Raw genomic sequence first — 16,558 nt, forward strand, 5'->3', positions numbered from 1 at the left:
GTGATCCAAACCGCAGCCCAAAAAAGAATAGCAGTAGTGATAGTGATATATAGAAAGAGACATTTAGAAGTGATTGACCAAATTACCGTGTATCAGGCTCAGAGCATTGAGAATAGTCGTGAAGATGTTGTAGACTGCATCACATTCAATAGCACTTGGTGGTGAGCACTGACTAGTACCTGTAGTTTTGAAGGCAATTTGAGGTAGCATCAGTACTGTTTTTGGGCCAAAGATGCTGCCAGAACCTTAACTAAAACACCCACTTATGGACTACATTATAGCAGTTAGCATCACTGGATACAGATATCTTCCAACACAGTCACAGGAATAATACAGATATGGTGCTATTAAATAAAATAAAAAAATGTTTCAACCCTCAAGTGAGGGCGGAAAGCTGAAGGACAGTGTGTGTCAATGTCCAAAAAAAGAGTAACTGTGTATGATAAAAATGCTCCCCTTGCCATAATGAAAGAGGAGGCAAGTATGGGCAATATTACCTGATGCAGAGTGCTTCTTTGTCCACGAAAGAGATAGCCTGATATGTACTCCGCTATTTTCAAATTGACCCTGAATTGTGCTCTTCGACAGGGATGGCCTATCTCAATTTTGTTCAAGTACTGAAAATCTACTTGCCCGAGCTTGCTCTGATTTTAGGTCTCGCCTAGACTGAGCATGCACTAACGCATTTATATGTTTTGTTTTCTATCAGTGGGCATAGAGATCCATCCTTTGCTTACCACTGGTTGGCTTTATTGTTATAATTTCCTTGCATTGGTCAGCTGTGATAGGCTTCCTTAATCTTCGTTTATTTATCCCTCCACTGGGAAAGGACACATTACTTCCCCATCTCATTCTTTTAGGAGCAACTTTTTTTTTCTTTTTTCAAGAGTTTAAGTACTTTACAAGTATGAGTCTTTCGGATGGTTCCCACATGTACCTCTTTCCTGTCCGTCTGCTTGCCCTCATCCGTCCTACCTTCCTTGTCCATGCTGCTTGACCCTAACTGACTTTCCTCTGGTTGAAGTGCTGGCTTGCCTCATCTGCCCTTGCTTTCTCCATTGTCAGTGTTGGCTTTTCCACAGCAGTCCACCCTTACTCGTTCCATTTGTTGTCCTTGTTGGCTTGCCCCCAGCTGCCTGATCCCTGTGTGTTAAAAACTAGTTTTGCAAAGTAGTTGAAGCCATTGTCTTCTACCGTGGTCGGTTGCAGTGTGCAATGAAAGAAAATCCTAAAACAAAAAGGATGGTTGATCTAAAAGCTGTTCAAAATTCGGCAGCCCAAATAACAGCCAGCACAAAAAAAAGTGAATCGATTCGATTATGGCAATCTTTTTTTTTTTTAATACGTCTTCTTCTGGAGACGTTCTTGAATAGCCTACCTATTTTTCAACGTGTAATCAAGCTCTTGAGAAAAACTAACTATCTCTGTTGCACAGATTGCCAGTCCTAAATACAGAAACTGCAACGATTGACTTCAATGCTATCCAAAACTTGTTACAGGAAAGAAACAAAACTTTGCACTCTGATAAATACTTTTAGAATACTCGCTTTTGTTCTTGTTTTTTTTTTTTTAAACCATCATTGTTTCTACGTGCATTTATACCTCGAACGTAAATAGTCTTCAGGTCGCAAAATTCTTAAAGTAGCAGCTCATACTTTAAATTTTAGATCTTATTGTGTCGTGTCAGACGTTTATGCAAATCTTAATCACTGAACATGGCTATGTGTTCTCTAAACTAAACCTGCTATTAAAACCAGCAGCCTTGCCTCTAGGCAGTCATGTTACAAATCTATTGTTACTTCATGTCTATTACGTGTCTGAGATATGGAGCCTGCTTCGCAGGCAGTGGAGGTCTTATTGAATGCACCTAATTGCTGCGGGGAGAAAGGTAGGCGACATGTTGGTCACTCTTTAAAAATCTTATGAAAACAAAGAAATTAATTATCCAGTCTATAAGTGGGTCATATGTCTCCTAGCAAACATTCAATTAACTTTTTAGTGTTTGCTGTTTAATGTCGTGTTTGACCAGCCAACCGTTGCAAACGACTTTCTTTGATGCTGGGGCCTGAGAGGAACAGCGTGTTGCACGGCAGCTTAACTTGGGTGGACTGTACTACAGGTCATCAACATTTTTCCCATGGTCTTTGAGCCAGCCTTCTAGTTACAATTTACTCACGCATGTGCGATTTAGCGCTTGCGGGATGGGCAGTTTATGTACAGAAACCAGGTTTTGTTTCAACCGGTTTGGAGGTACCAGGATGAAGCAGTCCTAGCGTTATTGTGAGCTCTGGGAAATTACTATTTCTAGAGCCAGGTGACAACTAACAAATGGTTGTATGCAAGGATAAACCAAGAAATGGTTTTATGTAAATAATTTGTAGAGCATTCTGGAGTCTCCTTCAGCAGAGATTTGTCTTTTATGTACAGTCCCAATTTGACATGATTTTTTTGAGCTTGCATTAGAAGTTTTTGCAACTATCATAAGATAACTGTTGGGGTGGAGACTGTCATACGTTTAACTGTTGTGGTGTCTTCTGCATAGCGCTCTAAATCTTTAGGTGCTTTAATAAAGTATGAAAACGTAAATTTTATTTTCTTCAAATAAAGATCTATGGTGCTACTCTGAGTGCCATCTAGTACTGATGTTTCCTTTAAATGTTCATACATTAAGTAAAATATCAACAAATAATTCTTCTCATTTCATAACATACCTCCTCTGCAGACTGTCTGGTAATGCAAGGGCAGCTTAAAATCAATTTAATGGATAAACGCAGTGCTGTCTCCCAAAGAAAGGGACTGGCAGTGAGGAGTTCCTTCTGAAACAGCAAAATTATCCGAACAACCATATGGTATGCAAAGCTTGAGCTGCTGAATACAAATAAAGTATTGAGCGAGTGGTTCTGCCTCACAGGGCTTAAGCGGTAGCAAAGGCCCTGATAAATTCGCCGATTAATTTCTGGGAAGACGTGCTGGATGACTTAGTGAAATAGTGTTTGTCTGGCATGCACTTTGTTGCTCGGCAGGACCAAGGAAAAATACCTTTAAATTGTTTCAATTAAATTGGTTAAAAGATGAGTAGACTTGGCTCAGAGCACAGGCAAAGGTTCTGGAGCTTTGAAGGGTGGGTGTGAAAAAGATCCTCCTTTCCAGATTTCAGTTTTTTGACCCATAACATAATTTTGTGGAAATGCCAGCTGCTAAATATCTTTGCTTATTCTTCATGTAATATCTGGCTGGGAATGTCTGCTATTTTGATCCCTTACTATTTCCAATTAAAATATCTTATGCCGAAACGTTCAAATAAGTTTTACTTCGTTCTGAACTTTTTTTTATATTTTGTGTTTGTACCACCTGATAACTCAAGACCCCAGGACTTTTAATTGCTGTTTGATGTGAGGTTGAGGAATTGTGCACTGCATTTTTTTTAAATGCCACTATAATAAGAGACCCCACATGGCATAAATGAAAGAAAATTAACTGCTGAATTTAATTTGTTTCAAAATGTGTCGTTGCAATTTTACATTGCCTCCGTTGCCTGAATGCAGAGGGGACGCTGCTACACACGGTATGGGACTGCCCTGTGTTAACTAGGTTCTGGCGGGGGGTATTGACCTGTTTGTCAGAGGTGCTGGGTTGGGATCTCCCACGGTCCCCCAAATTGGTGCTCCTGCATGTGATGGAGGATATAGGAGGCAATGTCTATAAGCGCCATCTGATGCTCCTGGGTTTTACTCTTGCCAAGCGCGATATAGCGAGGGCGTGGAAGGCGACAGTCGCACCTTCAATATCTGTCTGGAAGACCGGTCTCGATTTTTGTATGGGCCTAGAGGCCCCCATCTATGTGGCACGGGGCTGCCCCCGTAAGCATTATAAGATATGGAAGCGCTGGGCGGACTACAGGGGACTGGAATTAGAGCCCATATTAGAGGAATAATTGGATGGGTGGTGGACCATCTCCCTCCAGCTTTAAAGGGGCATGGCACACTGGAGTACCAGGCGCAGCCGGGTCTGGGGGTTATGGGTCATGGAGAGAACAGAATAGTAGTCGTGTATAGATCAGCTGCTTTGTCGGGCATCCTCGCAGATGGAGGCCTCGTCGGAGGCCCCGGTGACGCGGGACTTCTTGGAATCACTGTTTGCCACCTTGCGGGAGGACCTCCAAACAGTAAAGCGTGATCTCACTGCAGAGCTTAAAGATGTGCGCAAAGATCTGGACGATCTGGGAAACAGGGTGGTGTCTCTAGAAGACAAAAGCGACTCCCGAGACGCCGAAATGGCGGCCATGCAGCAAGAAGTCCTTCGCAACCATGAACAACAAGTAGACGTGCAATCTCATCTGGAGGAACTGGAGAACCGCTCCCGATGCCATAACATCAGGATCCGGGGGGTTGGCACTAATGAGGAAGCTGGGGACATTTTCACTTATGTACGAGAACTGCTTAACCATATCCTGAGCAATCCCCTCGACTTTCCGCTGAAATTGGACCGAGCCCACAGGGTGGGCCCGCCCAGGCCAGCGACAGCTCCCCCCGCTGACCTTCTGGTGTGTGTTCAGGACTTTCAAACGAAAGAGATCTTGCGCAAAGCCCGCGCCTTAAAGCAAATTTAGTTTCGCAATCAGACGCCCACTCTCTACCAGGATCTCGCAGCCATCACTCTCCATAAACGCAAGGCTTTCCGTCCCATTACAGATGTCCTTCGCCAACATGGCATCTCCTATTTCTGGGGCCACCCGTTTCTCCTAGTGCTCCGCCATGACAGCAAGTTGTTCCAGCTCCGCTCTGTATCCGAAGCCAGTAGGCTCCTTGGGATCACCCTCCCGGAGGACACAGATGAGGGGGAGCCACTCGGAGCAGGGATCTGGCGATGATAGACTGCAGTGGAGAAAGTAGAGGCAGCGCAGACGGGTCCGATGACCGGGCCCAGTGGTGATCAAGATGGAAAAGCGAGCAGCTTTGGAGGCCCTGCCGGGGCCTTGGCCCAGACCTCTGCTGACTGATGAATCCTGGTTATTTTCGATTATTCCTGTAAACTTTTTTCAGCTATGTTGGGGGTGGAGGGGTTAAGTTAAGGGACATTGGCTGTACGATCACCCGATAGACTTCCTTCCAGTTCATCCCTGGATGCCGGACACTGTTCGAGCGCTGATCTATTCTTGCCGACTGTCATGCCTGGTGGGGGTTCTAGTGCCTCTGTCCATCTAATTTCTGTAGGACCTCCACACGGCTCATCCTGGGTTGACGGACTATTTACTGAACATGTAGATACCTTATTCACTCCTTTTTTGGTGCCAGTTGCGCCTTGTTTTCAATTATTTTACTTCTCATGGGACTTGACTCTTTCTTCACTATGTCTGTCTCTCTCACTGTCCCTTCTCTCGGGGGATGCCCGGTCCACTCTGCGTCCTGAGGCCCATATCCAGGCGCAAACACTCCAGTGCCCTGGTAGTTCTGCTGTCTTGATTTTCTTTTCGATACTAGATGCCACCTCCTTCACTTAAAATTCTCACTCTTAATGTGAGAGGTCTCAACAACCCCATTACGCGAAACGCACTCCTCTCATATCTGGAGAATATTCAGGCGGACATCTGCCTACTGCAGGAGACTCACCTTCTACCCGGGGACTGCCACAGACTCCGTTCTCGCGCCTTCCTGACCCAATTTTTCTCTTCCACCTCCTCCAAGATGGCAGGGGTCGCCATCCTGGTCTCCAGGGCCTTCCAGGGGAAAACACTCCAGAAGGGCATAGAGATCAAGGGTAGGCTACTCACCTATCACGTTATTATCGGGGGACACCCTATGGTGGTGGGCTCAATCTACGCTCCTAGCGAGGGACAGGAACGCTTCCTGCTAGACCCTCTAACATCCGCCACTGCAACCCAGGAACGTCACTTACTATTAGGGGGGGACCTTAACATAGTATTTAACAAAGACTTAGACAGGTCGGCACAGCGCACGAACCAGGTGGGCGCGCTCTCCCCTTCTGGGCGCGACAGACTATACGACCTAGACCACCACCATCCTCACTCACGGACATTCTCGTACTATTCCAATGCTTATAAAACTTATGCGAGGCTCGATTACTTTCTTGGCACCAAAGCTCCCCGCGAAGCCACACTCTCCATAGACATACTCCCGGCTTCTCTGTCGGACCATAACCCGGTCGAACTCACGCTGGCACTCCCTCAGATTAGCCACCCGACTAGGCACTGTCGATTCCGGGATGCTCTCTTACATAGGTCGGATTCGGTCACCCAGATACAACGCACAATAGAGGACTACCTCAGGCACAATGACACACCAGACACCGCTCTTTCTACGCGATGGGAAGCCCTAAAGGCGGTCATTAGGGGGGAGGTGATCGCTATTTCTTCAAGGATAACGCAGACCACAAGGCAAAGCGGGAGGAACTCACACAGAGGGTGCGGGAACTAGAGCAGATGCATCAACGCACTGGGGCTCCCCGCATATGGCGACAACTCACAGCGGCCCGGAAACAACTGACGGCTTTAGACTGGGACAAAGCAGAATACGCCGCGATCCGGGTAAGCCAATCCTTTTATACAGGCGGCGATAAGTGTGGCCAACTTCTCGCGCACAGGCTCCGCGAGGTCCGCTTGTGTGAAGGTATACAAGAGATCAGAGACAGCGGGGGCAACACCCGCTCTGACGACGCGGCTATAGTCGACACCTTCCGCACGTTCTATGCCCAACTCTATGATGACCAGTCCTGGACGAGGCGGACATCGATTCCTACCTGTCTGAGGCCAACCTCCCCAGCTTGACGCCGGACCAGGCGGCCCATATCGAAAGGGAGATCAGACTGGAGGAGGTTATTTCGGCCATCGCACGCCTGAAACTAGGTAAATCTCCCGGCCCGGATGGCTACACAGCAGCCTTCTATAAAAAAATTCTGTGGGATACTTGCTCCCCTGCTCACCCGACTTTTTAAATCCTTCGCCACAGCCGGGGCAATTCCTTCCCCAATGTTGGAGGCAGCAATAGTCGTCCTCCCAAGCCCGGGAAGGATAAGACTGAATGCAGCTCCTACTGGCCTATCTCCCTCTTGAACATAGATCTGAAGCTATACACCAGCATCTTGGCGAGTCAGCTCGCCCTTTATATGCAGGGAATAGTGGACCCAGACCAAAACGGGTTTATACCACAGCGGCAGACAAGCGATAACACGAAACCGGTCGCACACCTCATTGAAAATACCTCCTGCATACCTTTCGACCGGGTCTATTGGCCATATCTTGAGCAGGTTCTGGTCCGCATAGGTCTTGGGGAGAGGATGAGGACTCACATCTTAAATTGCTACCGGTCCCCAACGGCGAGAATCAATGGGCATACCTCCACGCCCTTAATTCATAGGGGGACGACACAGGGTTGCCCCCTGTCCCCCCTCCTCTTCGCTCTTTATATGGAGCCCATGGCGCAGAGATCGGGACCACACGCAGATCACGGGCATCCGCTTTGGGGGGGGGGACACATATCAGCCTGTACGCGGACAATGTGCTTGTCACTTTAACGAACCCAGAGTGCGCCCTGGGCACCTCCCTGGAGGAACTGGGCACCTTCGCTAGGGCCTCTGGGTTCCGAGTAAATCTGACCAAATACATTGCGTTGAACCTCTCCGTATCTCCGCAGGAGAGGGCCGGCCTACAGGCTCGTTTCCCTCTCCGCTGGTCAGACGACACTGTCCCCTACCTGGGCATTCATATGGCCCTTACCCTGCAAGCTATGCGTCTAATCAACTACTCACACCTCCGTACACACATCCGCTCCGAACTCAGACGGTGGAGACACCATCGAATCTCCTGGTTAGGGCGCATCGCAGTGATAAAGATGACAGTCCTCCCTAAAATCCTCTATTTATTTCAGACACTCCCCTTGCCGGCTCCAGAAAGTTCAATCGAACCTCTCACATTACATTTGGCATGGGCGCAAACCACAAATTAAACACGCGGTCAGCTTTCTCCCACCTCATGAAGGGGGACTCGGGATCCCGGATCTTACACTTTACTATAAGGCTACGCAGCTCCGATTTCTGGTGGAATGGAGCCGGGCCGAATTCGAGAAGCATTGGCTTTTCCAGGATCAGGCAAGTAGCAGGCACCTCGCTCATGAAGATCCCATTTCTCCGGAAAGCCCACAACCCCCTCAACCTCTATGCTTCGCAGGTGACATGCACAACCCTAACAGTCTGGAACCAGACATGCACATGCCACGAACTCACGACCTTCCCTTTGCCGCTCACGTCGATTTTGGACAACCCTAGTCCCGGGACGGTCTCTCAATTCTTCCGCCAGTGGCAGGAGACCGTTTGCCACGCGCTCGGTCTTCTATTCGCAAAAGGGGATATCATCTCCTTCCCACAACTACAGATCGACTATTGTCTCCCAGAGACAGAACGTATGCACTACCTACAGGTCCGACACTGGGCCATGCACGCTGCCAATCGCGCACAAGCGGCAAGACTTCTCACGCCGTATGAGCGGTGGCTCATGACAAGATCTTCAAACAAAAAACTGATTTCTGATCTCTACAAGATGCTGCAAGCCAGATACTCCCACATTTACCACGAGGGGAGGACACGATGGTGAGGGACTTGGGGCAAAATCTCACCCCCGAGGAGTGGGAGGGGGCATGCTACAGGGCGCGCCACACAGCAACACACGTGGGCATCACTGAAACTTTCACCAAATTAGTTTATCACTGGTACTAGACTCATGAGAGACTTCACCAAGCTGACGCGACCCAGAGTCCCGACTGTTGGAGGGGATGTGGGGAACGGGGTGCACTAGTACATGTGCTATGGGAATGCGTTCATCTCCGGTCCTACTGGATACATGTATTGGACAAAATAGACAAACATATTAACACGGAACTCCCTAGATTACCTGCATACGTCCTCCTAGGAGTGCCCAACCCCATCACTTACCCCCTCAAATCCAGACGAGGGAAGCAGATAGCCATAGCTCTGGGCACGGCCGTCCAAAACATCCTGATTCATTGGAATACTCCCCGCAATCCTACACACGCAGGCTGGTATCAGAGACTCTGGCAGATCCTGGGAATGGAAAAGATCTCTCTTGTTCTGTCAGAGAAAGGTTTCTCCTTCAACGACCTGTGGCAGCCCTTCCTCACATTGCTGGCACAAGAATTTCGGGAGTTGTCATGACCAAGATATTTACACCTCCTGCGCCTCACAGTACCAGAAACAGCCTCCTAGAGGTCACGGAATCCAGGTCTGGCACATCACCTGACTCAGGGCGCTCTCACCAACGTGGACCGGGGGGTGGTTTCTTCTCTTTTTTCCTTTCCCCCTTTCACTCTTTCGGGCGATGGGTGGGGGGGTGTTAGCTGATTAATTATTTTGTAACTGTTATGTTGCCTTTCATCTCAGCTGGGCCCTGCGTGACCCTAATATTGAGTACCTTTCTATGGCAATGCGTTATAAAAAATAATTAAACCATAATATTTCCATATCAGTCACTGCCAGAACTGAAATCCCATTGTTGAAATTCTGACCCAGCAGCGTTCCCCCTCTAAATTCTATTCAGTCCATTCCCTGAAAGCAGCGGCAGGTGCTTCTCTTAAAAACTACACAGAACACCAGTAAAAACACCCAACATCTAGGATTGCCACCTGGACGGTTTTTTACACCGTACTGACCAATAATTTAATATACCGGCCAGTACAAAAATTAGTAAAATTGCAAAAAGTTGATAGTGTTCCTCATTATCAGTATATATTTTAATAAGCAAATATAAGGATAAAGCATTTTAAAATGTATTCTAGAGCTCCCTTGACAATATCTGATAGTAAATAAAACTGATTTGCAGTAGACCACTGCATTAAACGCTCAGTGTTGTGAAGAAAAAAAGCAACAACATATGTATCTATATATCTATATCTATATCTATATCTATATCTATATATATAGATATAATGTTCTGTTGCAAGCTGTTTTATTCAATGAAGACAAAATACCTGATTTGGCTTCCATATGAGTAAATCGCCACATATCCCGAGGTGCCTCTGGTCTTGATGTAAAGATATGGAGCGCCAAATAATGCCTCCATAACTCCACATCTCAGACAAGAGGCACCTCGGGATATGCAGTGACTTAGTCATTCAGAAGTCAAATTAGGTATTTTATCAGATAGGCAGACAGACAAAGCCTAGTGGCAGTCACCACTAAGGAGTTATAGGTAGGTCTGCATTTCCATAGACAGATCGTTTTTTGGTTTGGTAATAACTTTGTCCCTGTTTGAGCAATCCTCACAAGGCTTTACAAAGGAAAGGTTAATTCACTGCTTCTCCTTCCTAGCAAGTTTCAGAGAGATCCATCTAGTGGGGGCTGAGATAAAAGGGGGGTGCGAAAAGGCAAAATGCCCATTCATTTTCCATAGACTTCTTTAGACAAGGCTGCAGCAAAAACTGCTGAACGGAATTACACAAAATTAGGTAGGAAGCTTAATCTTGGTCTGCACATTGTGCTTTCTGTGATTCGGTCTAAATGTATCAAGTAGATTTTGAGATATTTAGGGTGAAATATAATTTAATATTGTGGCAGTTGGGTCCGCACAAGTCTTGCGAGTGTCCCTCAAGAGCGCAAAATAAAAAAACTGAGCCATGTGATTGGTCGAGAGGCCCATTTTTCACTTGAGCCTTAACGCTCCCATGGGAGCGAGAGTCTCCCGCAAGTCCCGCGAGAGTGAGGTCTCCGATTGGCTGGCTGTTGGAGTTCTGGAAATGAAATGGCAGCCATTACTTTTTACTGAAAAAAATTGCAGGTGTAGTGGGAATGAAGTAAAAAAACAAAAAACTATATATAGGGGCAGCAGAAATGCATGTTGTCCCTCTAGATGTGGAGACCAGGTCTCTAAGGCATAACATCTGTGATGATAATAAATGTTTACTCTTTTTTTTAAAAGAAATTACGATCCCACATGGCTCTCACAGGATTGTGAATGTAAAAAGGAGTTGGTGAGTTCTGAATACACTCTACTAGTAGAAATGCATATAGTGGAGCTCGTTATTGAGAGGAAGTGTGTAAGACATAAGTATTGTGATGAGTCCAAGGTTAAATCATTAAAAAAAAATTTTTTTAAATCTTGCGAGACTCTCGTGGGATTGTGAAAAAGAGGAAGGAGTAGGTGATCTTTGAATAAACTCTAGCATGCACACTGGTTACTCTAGGAAGGAGTCTTAGTGGAGATGGTGTTTATGAAAGTATACTATTTACGCCCATCGGCTTGGGAAAAGTTGAGTAGAGTTAAAGCTCTTTCCACAACTTACTATGCACCCCTATCACCAAGGAGAGGGGTCTCAGCGGAAAATGTAGTCTCTCCTCACACCCTACTATGCACACACGCCTTCTGAGAGAGAGGTTTGAAAGGAGAGCCCAGTCTCGCCCCACACCGTACTATGCACACTCATCATCTGAGAGGGGAGTTTGAAAGGAGAGCTCAGTCTCACCCTACTACGCACATCCATTATTTGAGAAAGGCGTCCGAAAGGAGAGGCCAGTTCCTTCACTCTACTAACTCATCCGCGAGAGGGTCATTGTATCTGTGATGGCAGTAACGATCGTTGATATTCTACTGAACTATTTTGTACTTGCTGCCATAGTCATTTGTAGAGCAACAAAGCTTGGATGATATCAGTCATGTAATCAATGTCATTAGTGATGTAATAAGACTTAATTCTGCCACTCCAAAAATAATTCTGCCACAAAGAATGTATATTTTGAATGCCATTCAGACACTAAATAATACAAGGCCGGGTCTCTTGCTCCTACACAAGTAAAAGCTTGGATTAGGTAGAAATCAATCTTTTCTGTTCTCCAGTTCTCTGTTCACTGTAAACCCTGTACTGATGTATTTTACTGTCAATAGTCATTAAGTTACAAGCAGTTCGACCAAGCGGTTTCTGGCTGGGTCGCACCGAAGCCAGACAGAATTCATCGCCCTAGATAGGATGAGTACGATACACTTGTCCGATAACCTGTGCTCACCCTTTGGTAGCTTGGCACAGAGTAGTCAGGCTTGTTCTCAGGATCAAAGTGTAAAGTATTAGCACAGCATCACACTGACTACACTACAAAAAGACTTCACAACATATGTATAAAATACTGCTCTTTGTATTGCACACACACACACACACACTGAAATCAAATTAGCATACACATCTTGTATATGCTTTACAGCTAAATGCAATTGTCGAACTTTCCCATTAAAAGCAGAATGGCATGAACATATATGTACCAGTCAGAGGTTTTCACTTACCTCACTTATCTTCATAAGCAACATAAAGCCATGTGTGCACTTCCCCGAGGTATTCACGATCCAAGCGATCGCTCCCACATCAATGACAGAAACATATATGCAGGCTGTTCAGAGGTATTCCACTTTCCCACTATCACATTATCATAAAACACGACATTCCCAAATATCGCATACCCCGTACAGTTGTAATGGTCAAGAAATCACAGGTTTTGACTATGCCTTGTGACCCAGCCACTCAAACTACAACAGTCAACAATACACGTTACACCCGCTGGCGACACTTTGATTATATTATCGAGACCACCTAAAGCAGAAGAAAACCATTACTTGGTTTCGTCCATCCAGATGAAACCATCGAGGCACCCAGCCGCACCTCCACGAATGCGGGATGACACCAGAAGCTGGCACACTTCCAATTTGAAGAAATCCCCCCCCTCTCCAGGCAGCCAGCTGTGGGTGCACACAAGGTAACATTATGACTGGACCAGAGGGTTCTCGATGTGCCAACAACCGAGAACCTTGGGGCGTGGGTCCAAGGAGAGTTAACCGGCAACAACTGGAATGAGGATGTGATGTCAGGGGGTCCGGGACAGTCCAGGCTTCTGGCTCGGGTCCCGTGGACTTGGCAAACGTTCCCCAACACCCCTTGGACACCACACGCTACAAAGTGTGAGCTAGCACAGGTTTCCGGTTGCAAGCTCGGGTCCCTGGGACTCGGCAAACTTACCCAGCACTCCTTAAACTCCTCACATTATGGCACTCCAGGTGGGCCACTGATCTTTACGAGCACACTCCTCTGCACAGTGTGATTACAGAAAATGTTGGGATAGTCCTCGTCTCAACCGACGATAGCTTCCACCCATCTCCGCTGCATCCTGCGCGGTCCTTATGATCCAGTGGAAATGAGGGAGATCCTTTCTGTATCTGGGATCTCGTGGATAGGAGGCCAGCCAATCGGATCATGGAGCGTGCCTAGGGACCCGGGCCAAGACACTTGGCAATTAGCTGCAGACCAGCAACATCCAGGCAAAATCCACAGTGATTGTCCCTTTCCTGGAGCACAACAGTCCTGATAAGTCTGCGGATAATCCAGTTGCAGTCCCTACTGTCCCAATGGTTTCTTTTTGTGGATGTCACAGCTTCAAACCACCGTAGTATGGTTCCACTCCCACAAGCGTCTCTAAACTCCTGAGGACAGAACCCCAGTAGTTCTACCCACAATGGCCTTTGAAGAGGAGATTAGTTCAAAAGGCCACATTTGAAATGCATAGGCCTTCTCTAAATCTAGTCTTGTCTGCCATCCAAACCTGGGAGGCTTAATCAATTTCTTTAGTGGAGACAGAACCCTGCCCCTTGGAATGCAGGTGTCAATTCCAAACAGTATTATCCATCCCAGAAAGGCCCCTCAGAGGTCTGCAGTTTCCCTTGGGTGCCCCTAGTTTATGGTGGTCTATCGGGAATGCACATATGTAGCAGTCCCACCAGGACCCAGATGTGGACTGGAGACAGGTTGACAGGCACACAAAGAGCCATGAGCATAGAAACGCCCACTTCCCCCAAAATGACATTTCCACATTAGTAATTTCAAATCCACTCTCACTATTGGGGAGGGTTTGCCATTACCGATCAATCTATACCAAACACCATACTGCTACTCTTTTGCACATAGGAAATACAGCTCAAGTACCTTCCACAGATCCCCCATGATAATCAATGTGTGAAGCAGGTCTCACAGTACTGATCACACTTTCCTTTGTTATTTACTACTAGGGCATGTAGCACACACGTGGTACATGCCCTCCCTCTTCCCTACACAGCACCCAGCCCTTAGGGAGTACTCTCATGTAGTGAGACACATGCAGATCTTTGGCAAGTAGCTTTTAAATGCCAAGCTGAATAACAGTATCCTGCACACTCAGGCCCCGCCATGGCAAACCTGTTGAACATTTGAAGAGCAACCTCCGGGGGTGGCACAACCAGTGCTGCAGGCCTACAAAGTAGCATTTGATTTACATGCCCTAGGTATATGTCTAAGGGACCTTACAGCTAACTCAAATCAGCCAATCAAGTATGCACCAATCACCAGTATGTATATGACAAGCACAGTGCTTTGGCACTAAATGGCAATGTCAAAGCACTCAAAGTCCTAAGGGTAGCACGTAGATCAGCGGAAAACCATGAGTGACAAAAGCAAAAAGTCAAGGGAGCACCCTAGAATGGGCCATTTCCAACACACGCTAATGTGTCTCAACCAGGCAACTGCACTAATTTACATATCTGATTTAAAGTAGCGGCCTCAATCACCTGTAATTGGCAGTATTACAATGTCTAAAGCGTTAGTGCTCAGCTTGCCAGTTATGTGCAATTATTCCAAAATTATACATTTTTAAAACAAGGTACTACTTGCACGTTTCATTTAAGATGTGCTTATTTTAACACCAATCTTTACGATTAAAGCCTATAAAACTTGAGTTGCGGCCTCTTGTAAAATGGTTTGACAAAAATGAAATGAAAGTCAACGTTGAAAAATTTAAACACATTTCTGTCCTTGCGTTCATTATGCTGAATTTTTATTTATAACGACAAGTTTCCTTGAAACAATCATATCCAACAGACGTGACAAGAACTTAAGTTAACTGTTTAGAATTACCTTTTTTTATTGACAATCCCATGGGAGAAAGGACTAACACACACATTCGCTATACCATCGGAGCTCAACGCTCCCCCGAGAGGCAATTCACATGAAAATTCGCATTCCGTCTAGCCAAGCAGTGATAAACAGATGCCTACATTAGCTAAAAGAACGACGATTCTCCATGTCTGAGCTAAGAGAAATTTTCCACAAAACTACTAAGAGCATGGCATGCATGACTAGGAAACCATTAGTAAGCCAATACAACAAGCAGGTTACAGTGCACAAGGCTTACCAGAGCAATTAGCTTACATTTGTAACTCCAGAGTTTGAGAAATAATGACAGGGATAGGCAGCCTGTTTTAGTTCGGAGTGAAGCGAGGGAATGTTGTATACACTTTCAAACCAAAAGTCTGAAGTGTTTCCATCAGATGTTTGTGCACTAAATGGTAATATGAAATGGCAAAGACAATAGGTTTGGCTTTTTGTTAGGTTAAAGCTGTTGATAATAGTTGAGGAACTGTGTGCGTTGGCCAAGCTGTCATAAAAAAAATTCTTACAATGAAGAAACATCTTCGACTACAGCAGTATGGAAGCTGAGCATAGGGCCCATTGGTAGACTGCATTAGCAGAGTAAGCTGTACTCTTCAAGAACAGAGTTTTAAAAAGATGCAGTTTACTTTGTAAGCTGTGAATGTAATAGGCATTCAAAGCGAAATACTCCATAGTAGACACTTTTGACAGAGAGCAAGTATTTTCATTGCATAATTTGTGAAGAAAACCTTTGCGCACACAAACAGGTTGCTTACTACCTTTAATTACATTCTTTCTGGTGGATACTCATAACTGCAGATTCCTCACCTTTTTGATATTCCCAAGGCATCAGACTGGTTCTGGAAACTTTTCAGCAGTACCCCTGCACAATGGCAGCTGGCGTTGTGTAACTCTGCGCGGTTGTTGCTCGCTCTGGAAGTGACATATGGGGTGCATATTAAGGGCCACACTTGTGGGGATTTCAGTTGCTCTCTAGGCTTTCCATGCCCCCAGACGCAGAAGCCAACAGAAGATGGCTCTGACAAGTTATCTAGACTTGAGACTTTATTGGGACCACCAGAAAGAGCATTAATGAAGGTAAGTAACTTGCTCTTCTGAAGTGTATTTCTAACTTCATATTCCTAACTTTTTGAATAGATAACAAAGCAGTACTTTCCAGGTGGTGGGTCTGTGAACTGGCTCAGACCAAAAGGTCTTGCAGGATGGCTCAGGCAAAGTGCCCTTCTCTGCTTACCTGGTCATCAAGACAGTAGTGCTTCATGAACATCTGGAGTGACACCCACATAGTCTGCTAGATTTCCAGAATAAACAACAACAAAAAGCCAGTACTGATGTTTCAATCAATGCCTCTGAAGGGAAACAGACAGCACCAACACCAAAGGTGGTTATCTTTCTAAATCAATTCAAGTACATATATGAAATATTTTCAAATAAAATGTGTTATTTTATTTTAACAAAATCTCATGATTTAGCAAATTTCAATATTATACCAAAAACGTAAGACCACACATTTTAACTTCCAGAGCCTAAAGAGACTCACAGCGAAAAAAAGGGGGCACAAATGCTGAACATTAAAG

General features: G+C 45.8%; 1 protein-coding gene across 2 annotated transcripts in view; it reads right to left on the minus strand.

Moving 5' to 3' along the window:
- Nucleotides 1–16,558, minus strand: part of TAF3 (TATA-box binding protein associated factor 3) — a 626,060-nt gene that overhangs the window by 318,429 nt on the left and 291,073 nt on the right. Inside the window, exon 3 of one of the 2 annotated variants that reach the window (XM_085653531.1) lies at nt 87–179. The exons of the other annotated variant lie outside the window; for it this stretch is intronic. Coding sequence (XP_085509657.1) covers nt 87–179 — 93 coding nt within the window. The remainder of the gene's footprint in view (nt 1–86; nt 180–16,558) is intronic. 2 annotated transcript variants of the gene reach the window in all.

This window comes from Triturus cristatus, chromosome 4_1 (genome assembly GCF_964204655.1).
Source record: "Triturus cristatus chromosome 4_1, aTriCri1.1, whole genome shotgun sequence".
In the NCBI taxonomy this organism is placed as follows: Eukaryota; Metazoa; Chordata; class Amphibia; order Caudata; family Salamandridae; genus Triturus; species Triturus cristatus.